This window comes from Mastigoproctus giganteus, chromosome 3 (genome assembly GCF_048544385.1).
Source record: "Mastigoproctus giganteus isolate SK-2022 chromosome 3, ASM4854438v1, whole genome shotgun sequence".
Lineage (NCBI taxonomy): Eukaryota > Metazoa > Arthropoda > Arachnida > Uropygi > Thelyphonidae > Mastigoproctus > Mastigoproctus giganteus.
Genome location: NC_143577.1, coordinates 88,059,487 through 88,069,721, shown reverse-complemented (window position 1 = coordinate 88,069,721; position 10,235 = coordinate 88,059,487). Strand labels below are relative to the sequence as shown.

The window sequence follows — 10,235 nt, the reverse complement described above, 5'->3', positions numbered from 1 at the left end:
TATACACAGGGCAATATGGCTTTAGTTGCTGATGCTCCTAAAACACTACTACTACAGCAACAACTACCAGCTGTCTGAAGAAAATTTTTTGCACTACTACCCAGCAACCATTCTTCCTAAATTTAAATTTATGCCTTCTCATGGGCGTAGTCCAAGCAAAAGGAAGGATTCGATCAACACTGATCCTTCTCAATCCAGTCAAAGCATTAAACACTTAAATCAGCTCTTCTTGAAGGTGATTCATTCCCTTCCTCCTAGTGTTTGTGTAAGTAAAGAAGTCTGCTATTTTTCTTTGCATCCTTTGCGAAAGACTTCTCGTAATCTTCCTTAGTTTGCTTAACCTCTTTTGTGCCTTCATTGTAGACTATTCTATATCTACCACACGCTTCTGTATAACCTCATAATTTATATGCATCTCATGTATTCTTTCTCTGCCACGAGTTTCATTAGTCCATCTGATATCCTTTTAAGTCTAAGAACGGTCTCCGTTGAAGAGTGGTCAAGCGCGAGGGTACGAAAGTGCATGCGCTTTGAGTGACAGTGGTTCACTCAATGAATGCTAAATGTGGTATAATGTTCGTGTATTTTCTCTCCCTGTGGACTCCTCTTACATTACGTGGTCTTTCCAGAGTATAAACAGAATATTTATTATAATTATTTAAGCCTTGAACTGTATCTCTTAGATGGTATGAAAAGCATAGTAGCTTCTGTGATTATTTCCCCTCATTGCTTCACATTTAGAATTTGCTGTTGGTATCAGTGTGGGATTTTTCCATTGTCTAGATTTTAAAACTGTCTGAGATCACTGTCGTCACGCTTACGAGAGCAAAAATCCTTCCCTTTACCCTAATGATAATTTTGTCTTTAAGTATATCTCATATCAGTACACTTGATCACTGCTACCAAGTGGTTCTTTTATCCGCAGATTCTTAATGCATGGAGACTAACTGCTGATAATCATATCTCATATCAAGAGTATTGCTCTCTCTTCTTTCTCCCTCTCTAACATGCTGATGTAGAAAACAATCATCAAATAAAATCCAAAAAAGCCTTGACCAACAAGCCTTGCTAGTGACAAAAACCTTGCTAGTGACCAATCCACAAGTTCCAGTCAATATCTGGAAAGCTGAAATTCCTCTGTAAGATCTTCTGATTTATTGGTCCACTCTATTTCTAGGTACAGTTGTTCGTTATACTCATCACAGTAAAATAGTAAACGGACAGTTCAAATTCACAGCCACTAATGAGCTGTAAAATACTAATACTATGGCGATCGTGTTTGGTGAGTTCTATTCATACTAATCTTCAGTTTCGAGCCTTTGTCCAAATTCAGAAATTGGCACTCCAATGTCCAATAGCATTTAAAACTGTGGATTAGGTCTTGGTCGTCCAGTCCAATTATTGCTGTAATAAGCAATATAAAAAAACTCTAATTAATTGCGATTAACCTAGAGAGAAAAATTGTGCTATATAGTTGACAAACAAAACCAGAAAACTGTTTTTCATTTTACAACTTGAAAGTATTATTTATTTATTTTTTAATCATCGCTTGCGTTCTGCTTTGAAAGATGGCAGCACAGTATTCAACAAAACAGAACTATTACTCTCATTGTCAAAAGAGTATAGTTAGTTTTAGTGTAAATGAAAAGCGACGTATGCTGGTGCACACTTATTGCAGTAGTTACCCAAAAAGCAATTTTGATGGTGAATTTACAGAACTCGAAGCAAATGATTGTTTAAAGCAACAAAGGCCAGCAAATATTAGTGCTATGGGATAAATAGAAATTATGCTTCAAACTTGAATGAAGAGGTAACAAACTGTAATTGTGTTTATGCAAAATTACGAGGAAGATATTTTTTAAAGTATTATTATTAGTGTTGATGATAGCCAGTATTGGAAGAGTAATTGCAGTTAAAAAAAATCGGCGTATCGTAATTAAAAGTTTGAGGCATTAAATGGAGTTAATTTATTCTAAAATATGAAGTCGGATAATAACATGGAAGTAGAAAGCAAAGTGTTTAAAACTATATGGAGAATTGAAAAGAACTGGCTGGTACCACTGTTAGAGACAGAGAACGCGTGTGGAGGGGATGTAACTGTAGACTGTTCTTACTTTCGCAGGTTGGTTAATCGCAGCCTTTCCATCCTACAGAAAGAAGAAATAGTTTTAATGCTGCTTTTTAAGAATAATACTTCAGTCATTAAGGAAGGAGTGCCGCATTCTATGAGAAAGGAAACCTGTACGTGGTGTGAAAGCAAATATATGAAGGGGCTGAAATACGAGCTTTGTACAAAGAATAAGAAAGATAATAAAGGTAAGTGCAAATGCAGTAATATCGAACTTGAAAAAAAAAATAAATAAATAAATCCAGAAATGTGAAGTAGTTTCCCTTTAAATATCTGCACTGCTGCAGATATTTAAAGGAAAAGGTAGTTTATTAAATAAGTGTATTCAAAATATCAGATAAAGTTCTCAGTAAATTTGTAAAAGAAATAATGGTAGTTTTTATAGACGGAGGAGCTTGGAAATTTCAAAATTAAGCAGTGGATTGGTAATTTGTAGTAATGTCTTCGTTTTTCAGTCCAATTAGCAGATCTCTAAGCGTATTAAGCTAAACGCTCCACCACTCCCTCACATTCGACGCCTATCCATTGGCAAGCGAGCGTCAGAGCGGTTTTTCTGCACGTTGGTTTGAACGAGAGGCTTCACATTGCCAGCGAACGAGCTACAGAAAGATGTTGCTGATTCGCGAGCGAGAAACGTTTTGAGCATGTGCGTTGAACTGTCCTCCCTGCCTTGTGCAACTATTGCTCTTGTAAACAGATTGATCTTGTGAAAGATGGAAAAATAAATTTTAAAACGTGAATGTTTTAGGCACCTCTGTTTTTAAGTAAAGCGCCGATGTATTTTCTCTGTTTGTCCGTCCACAGGCAACAACTCCACTCCTATTAGTAATAAAAACGTCAGATTGTTTTTATTATTAGTAGTATTTTTTCTATATTTTATCTATTTATTTTTATTTATCGTAGTACCAATTAACAGTAAAATATATCTGGTATTTAATTATTATTAATACTATGTGAATTTCTTGTTTCGCTATAACAAACGAGTGTCTAGAATGCTCAAGGATTAATGATTTAGGGATTAAGTGTATTGGAAAGCATGCGGAGCGGACATAACCACTAATGGTTTTCGATTCTTTTTCTCTGAATGTTTTTTTATGCTAGTCCAGGATTCATAAATTGATTTCTTAGAATAAGTTTTCATATTTCATTTCTCCAATTTTAAGCAAATTTGGATAGACTCGAGAGTTTATTTTTTAAGCCACGTTTAAAATTAGTTGATTGTTTAGTGTGAAAAGCAGAACAAAATAAATGTCCTTTATTGCGAATACGCTTAAAAGTTATTCTTTAATAGGTGAATACAATTTATTCAAAATTCTATTCCCAGATTTCTTTAGAATTCAGACTGTTCTGGTTCTGAAAATTTGAACTTGTTTCTCGCTCTCTCGGCAATGTGTAGTCACCCTAATGCGTTCGTAATTCTCCGCGACGTCTAATATTATTATTCATGCGAGTGATAATTTAGATAACGAAACCTGTTCGGCTACATTGCATCTACGTACTAACCGTAGCAGCACAACTTTTTTGAGCAAAGCGGTTAATTATTAGCCAAACTGCATTAATGTTCATTATTTTCACAAATGCACTTAATGTAAACGATATTTCGGGGAAGGACGATTATTTTATAATTAAAATTTGAATTATCGACGTGGTGTATATTTAGTCAAATAGGCCTCCATTGCCGTGAAGCTCTTTTATGTACTGTTGCTGCTAATCTGGCATCGACATCATTCATACCAAAGAGAATACAGCCAATACTGTTCTGGCTGACACCATGCGCGAGGAATAGATTACATATTGATGTGCAACGTCAGATGCCTGAAATTGCTAGCCGAAACAAAGTTAAGTTCGTTTTATTGTAGAAATATCATTTTCAATGTAAAATTTGATATGCGCTTAGTGTATATTGCTTCCAAAAATATTATTTTAAAATAATTTAGATATGTTTCTTTACGTTTCGTGTTCAATTTGAACGTTGGAGACCAACATTTTCCAGCCAACTGTCTCTTGCTTTGTGAAATAATCCTTGTGTCGTAAGACCCCCTGTCCATTGTTTGATGTTATTAAGCCACTTTTTTCTTTCTTTTGCCTTTAATCTTCTCTTGGAGGTCATATTGCGGGCTCCTCATAATATGCCCGAGGTAGGCAGTCCTTCTCTTTGCAATTGTACTTAGTGTTCTTGTGGTCCTCACCCTCTTAAGGACTTGATAATTTGTGACCCAATCTATTCATGGAATTTTGAGCATTCTTCTGAGCGTCCACATCTCGAAGGCTTCCAGTTTCCTGACTTTCGCCTTCCGCATGACCCAGGTCTCACATCCATACAGGAGAGTAATGCTCCATATCTAAATTATTTTAAAATATTAGTGTGATATCAGTTTTTGTAAATAATATACACTAAGCACATCAAATTATTTTACATTGGAAAAGATATTTCTACAATAAAACAAACTTAAATTTGTTTGCTTTCAGTTAGCAATGTCAGGCACCTGACGTTGCACTTGGCCATTCGATATCTTTTCTGGAAATTCAGTTTCGTGTCATAGAGGAAATTCTTAAGATTCTTAAACACCTCTTTGGCCATACCAATTCTGCTTCTAATTTCTGTGCCTTGGTCATTATTATTTGTAAAGATCTTCCCTAGATATTTAATGCTACCGACTTGTTCTATGGAGGAGTTGCCACAGCCTTTTAATTTAATTTAACTTAATATTCTGAAATAACACCTGTTGAAGAATAAATACTTTTATGATCAGTCTTTGTTAATGGAATATATTTGATTAACAAAGATTAATTTAAAGTCTTAGCGTAAAAAAGAGTTAACAGATCCCGCCACCAGGGAAGCCATAAATCCTTCGAAACGGTCAATTAAGAACTCCACCAATAGAATCGCTGAAATGCGATAAGTGTTTGCAGTCGCCTCGTTCTGCTGGAACTAGCAATAACGTTCATCCACTTATAGTATACAGATAAACTGTAATAATGTCCTAATTAACATCCACCTCTCACCGTCTCATTAAAAGAATGCGCCAATATAATATTCCTACGTGATGTGGAACACCAATGTTTTTGAATGTGAGGGGTCTTTCTAATATTGCTCGAGGATTTTTTATTCGCTATATTTGACTTTCTGCCATTGATATTTCGATACAAATGAAACCAGACTTCATCTGAGAAAAAAGCTCTACAGAATGTTTATCCTTGGAAGAATATTTATCCTAGGGAAGTAGCATTCTGTAAGTTTGCCGAAACGTTGAATCCCCATTTACTAGTGGCTCCCAAATTACTGAGATCTACAGACCCCTTTACGGAAACGTTTTTGACATTAGTGTGTATTTTCACTCACAGTAGTGTTATTACTATCTAATTATACACACTGCTCCACTGTTAATATCAGGATACCTGGATATCTACAAATCATCTTTATTTACAGGAGAACTAATGTATGCTGCAACCTTACAGTTTGTGATAACCTCTATAGTTCGTGGAACCGTGTTCACCAGCTTTGTATAAATGTCTGATTTTCCGCCAATCGGCTTTCAAAGCGGCGACCAATTCAGCTCTCATTTTTGGGCAGTCTCTCCTTACAGTCATCCGACTATTCAGTTCAACCCAAATGTTCTTTGTAGGACTGAGGTCGTGGCTCTGGGCTGGCCAGTTCAATTTTTCTACGTTCACATCCTCGAACAAATCCATCACACCACTAGCAGTAGGACGTGGAGCGTTGTCCTGCTGATACAGGATTGGGCTTCCCCGACTTGCTGCCACAAGCATCATTATTGAGGATCTAGATAGACCTAGAATTCATGGTTTTGCCTAAAACAACCAATGATCCCAGGTCCCAGCCAGATGATCACGATGTTTCCGCCAAAATTTGTGGGGACGCAGTCCGGCAGGTAGCTTTCTCCGAGAATTCGCCACACACAGGCACGGCCGTAAGCCTGGTAGACTATGTACCGTGGCGTTACTCAAAAGTACAGCTTTCCATTGGTCTACAGTTCAAGACTAGACGGCATCTGCATTAGTCAGGGGTGATTAGTGGATTGTGGACTGCTCCACTCGTCTCACTGAGGTCCTGGTATGCTGCGACAACTTCGACCTGCGTTCCGAGCAGACGATTTTTGACTTTCTCTTTTGACGTTCTGTAAGCTTCGGAAGTTTTTCGGGTCGTTTCGTGACGGTTTCAGCACCATATCGTTCCAGTTGCCAATAACGTTACTAATCGTTGACCTACCAATCTTCAGCCGTCGAAATGTCATGTACAGGCCGATTGCTTATGCGTTACCTTATCATTCCAGCCTGGAATTTCAATTCCATCAATCGCGGCACCTTGCATTCACAATCGTACTATTGTCTCAAAGGCCTACGAGCCTATTTATAGTTGTCTGATACGTGGTGCTTGGGAAACTACCAACAGAAGGGTGTCCGGATATTAATGGTAAGGCAGTGGTAAGTAAGTTTACTATTAGTGAAAACTGGAAATTGTGTGTACCTAATGCACACCATTTCTAGTTTTCTAATCGGCTCAGTATGGGCTATGTCGCTGGTGTGCCTAAAATCCTATAACAGCTTTTCTAAAGAACGTTATATTAGTATAACTATAACGAATCGCTGTCGATATTGTTTTCTGCGCTAAAACAAAAGTAATTTGTTTTCGGAAGTCAGTTATCACAGTAATATCATTCCCTTTGTGCCATTGGTTATTTAAATACAGCTTTTAATGTAACTGGGACATTGACTTTCATAAAAACAAGTCGTATTAGTGTTCTATGAGAATCTGGCATGGGGGGAACTTCATACTTGCTAAAATTTACAGAAGAAAGGGATACAATGCATTTAGCATGTTCAGAGACACTAGACAATAATTTACCTTTAATATCCAAAGGATGATACAAGAAAATACCTATACGATTCACTTGTCAAAAAGCAATATTTTTGACCGTTTAGCTTCGGTTTACTGGTTGTGTGGCCGTTCACCTTTCTAAATCATTCAGTCAAAGAAATCTTTGGTTTGGCAGTGCAGCACTCTGCCTCAAATAAAGATTAAAGAATGCTGTATATCTCTAAGTGCTGGGCCGTAAGATTATCTCTTCTGTAGGTGGCGTTGCTCGTTGATTTCTATCTTTGACACGGTTGGCATTAGGATTTGTTCTTCCTTGTGGGTAATAGTGGACCATTTGTCTTGGTGTTGGCGATACGCGGTTTTTCTTAAAGAACTTCGGGAAAAGAAATCTGAAAGCTTTGCGGAATGATTCCGTGTTGACTCCGTAAATTATTGGATTTATGGCTCCATTAGCAATAGTCAGAAGGTGTGCTGGAAAGAAAGCGTGACGATACCACCTAGGAAGCTGAAACGACACGTATAATAAATAAATAAATAAATAAATTCTTTATTGCTGATAAGTACAGGACATGTACTAGAGACAATAATACTCATCACGGCGACATTGGCCAGGAGTTTTACATTATAATATTGAGATTAATTGGCAAAACATTTTTTACCATTACATGGAAATTATTAGTTACACAAATTAAACATGTAAAAATGAAATTATAATAATGAAAATATGAGGACTGAACGTCATATGGAGGAAGTTATCCCAGTTCCACCGATGTAATCCACTGGAGGAGCATGTGACGGTATTTGTAGTCGGTAGCCATTTTTTGTAGGTCGACTCCAAGACGGAGCAGTGCCTGAATTTTGGGGAGTGCCTGGGCAGGTAAGAACCGACTACAGTTTCAGCCGGTTGTATTTGAGGGTTAGTGTGGGATCTGACCTCAAGGATAGCGGAGGATAGTGCCACTGACAGAAATCCAAGATGTTTGGGGCGTTTATCACTCCTGTGTACTTTTTTACTGAGGTCATTAAACGCCTGCTGTCAATTAACCTCGGAAGCCTGGGTACATTTAGCTGCTCAGCCATGTCAGTTGTTCTCAATTGAGGGGGTCGGCGATGCTTATTTGTGGCCCATTTCAGGGTCCAGTATTCACACGAGAACACCGGTTTTTGAAGAGAGGGCGACGCAGATGCCCAGATCTCAGCTGCATATAAAATAGCCGGATAAACAGTGGCTTGAAGATATCTGGTAGTGGTTGCGGCATCATTGGAATGAAGTAGGTGTTGTTTCGCTCTCCAGCGTAGGGTGTTAAATCGCTTCCGGAGGTATTCCGTGTGAACATTAAATTTCAGCTTCGGATCAAAATAGATACCGAGATCCTTATGGCAGGTAACTACTGGGATGAGAGTATCTAAAACTGAAGGTTGAATTATTGTTGGTTGGTGTTTCAATGAGTATATCATTATTGCAGATTTTGAAGGGTTAAGGTTTAATCCAAACATCTTCATGTAAGTTGGTCCTTGAGGCTGTCACAGACATTCTCTCAGATATGCCAGACAAGCTGTTCTTGCTACCTGTGAGTCTAAAACGCTGATGGAACTGATATTCGGGTGACACTCAAGTCAAAGTGGACCCAATTTCGGCGAAGTCCAGACGGTCTATGACAGCCAAATCCTCTGCTTGCACCTTCACGATGGTGGGACTGTTAGTAATCCTGGGTATAACCTTCATGCACAAGTACATGGTGGGTGACCACCCAGGTGTGAACCAACGTAAGCAGGGGTCGAGGTGTGGCGCCCACACCACATGGAGGAACGCCGCCCCTCTATGTTACCAGGCAGTACTAGGTGGTAGATGACTCTCATCAACCGGTGAAATACCACCACTTTGCTTATTGGAGGCTTGAAGTGGTGGAACCCATGTTTAGTCTCTAGAGCTAAGTTCCGGCCAACCCTTCCCTATCTCTTCCATCATGCAGTATGATTGATGATTTTTGAGGTTATGATGAATGTCGTGGCGAGATCCCATATTCCTTACATTTCGAGGGTACAGCTCTAAAACGGTGTTCGCAGGCCGGCCGCTAGTTAGTACACCGGACTGAACCTATTGGTAACTCTCTAGGAAGCTTCCGGATCAGCTAGTGTATAATCTTGCTACCTCTACTCTGCCAGATAGTGACTGGAGGGAGTCCGAGTAGTGTGTATGCGGGGAGCATTGTCGAGGCCACGTTATGTCAAGGATCTGGGTATATTCTTACCACATGTACGCCATATCCAAAAATTTCATTACTTCATACAGCATGTCCCACCCACTTTTTCTTACTATTGAATACACCATGAATTGTCAAAATAATAGAGCAAGCTTATCTGCGAAAAGATCTAAACCTCCCAAGGACTTCCTAATTCATTTCACAAATATACGTGGTCTCAATTCTAATCTAACGATGTCCATTTCCACTTGCAGTCTTCCAAACCCCATGTACTTTTTCTGACTGAATCTCAGTTATCAGTTGATTCAACTACTGCTCATCTCAGATGTCCAAATTATTTGCTGTATGATTCCTTTCGCCTCAAAGGTGGTACTTGTGCATATGTCCGTTCTGATATTCCCTGTCAGAGACTTGACAATTTGGAATCTCCTCTCTTTGATCTTCTCTGGCTTAAAACCTCTCTACCTCACTGTGTCAAATTCATCTGTTGTCTCTACCGTTCTCCAAAACTCCACTAATCACTTGGAACTCTTTGACTTCCTCTCTTTGCAACTTGACTTTCTCCAGTCCAACTTTCCTAACAGTGAAGTAATTTTCCTTGGTGATTTTAATGTTCACAACTCCAGCTGGCTTCCGTTTTCTAGTCACACCGACCCAGCTGGCCGAGATGCTGAGGCTTTGCAATTGCTAATGACCTTACACAGATTGTTCATTTACCTACAAGAATACCGGACAATCCTAATCATACAGCCAATACGCTTGATCGTTTTCTCACAAACAGCCCTTCTAAGTACACGGTCGAAGTGAGAGGTCCTTTAGGCACTTCAGATCACAACTTGGCGATTGCCTCTTCTCCAATGGAACCTTTATCTCATGGCTATTCCCAACCTCGTATTGTTTGGCATTACAAGAATGCAAAATGGGATGACCTGCGAGACTTCTTTTCTTCTTTTCCTTGGTCTGATTACTGTTTCAAAACTTCTGATGTCAACGTTTGCTCAGATCGTGTCAGTGAAATTATTCTTGCAGGAATGGAATCCTTTATCCCACACTCCACTTTAAA

At 38.8% G+C, this 10,235-nt stretch overlaps 1 protein-coding gene across 1 annotated transcript in view; it reads right to left on the bottom strand.

Moving 5' to 3' along the window:
- Positions 1-7,188: 7,188 nt before the first annotated feature.
- The window catches only part of LOC150088137 (neuropeptide FF receptor 2-like), a 65,632-nt gene continuing 62,585 nt past the window's right edge, over positions 7,189-10,235 (bottom strand). The window contains exon 4 of the mRNA XM_090370041.1: positions 7,189-7,473. Within this exon, the coding sequence (XP_090226167.1) occupies positions 7,189-7,473 (285 nt within the window). The remainder of the gene's footprint in view (positions 7,474-10,235) is intronic.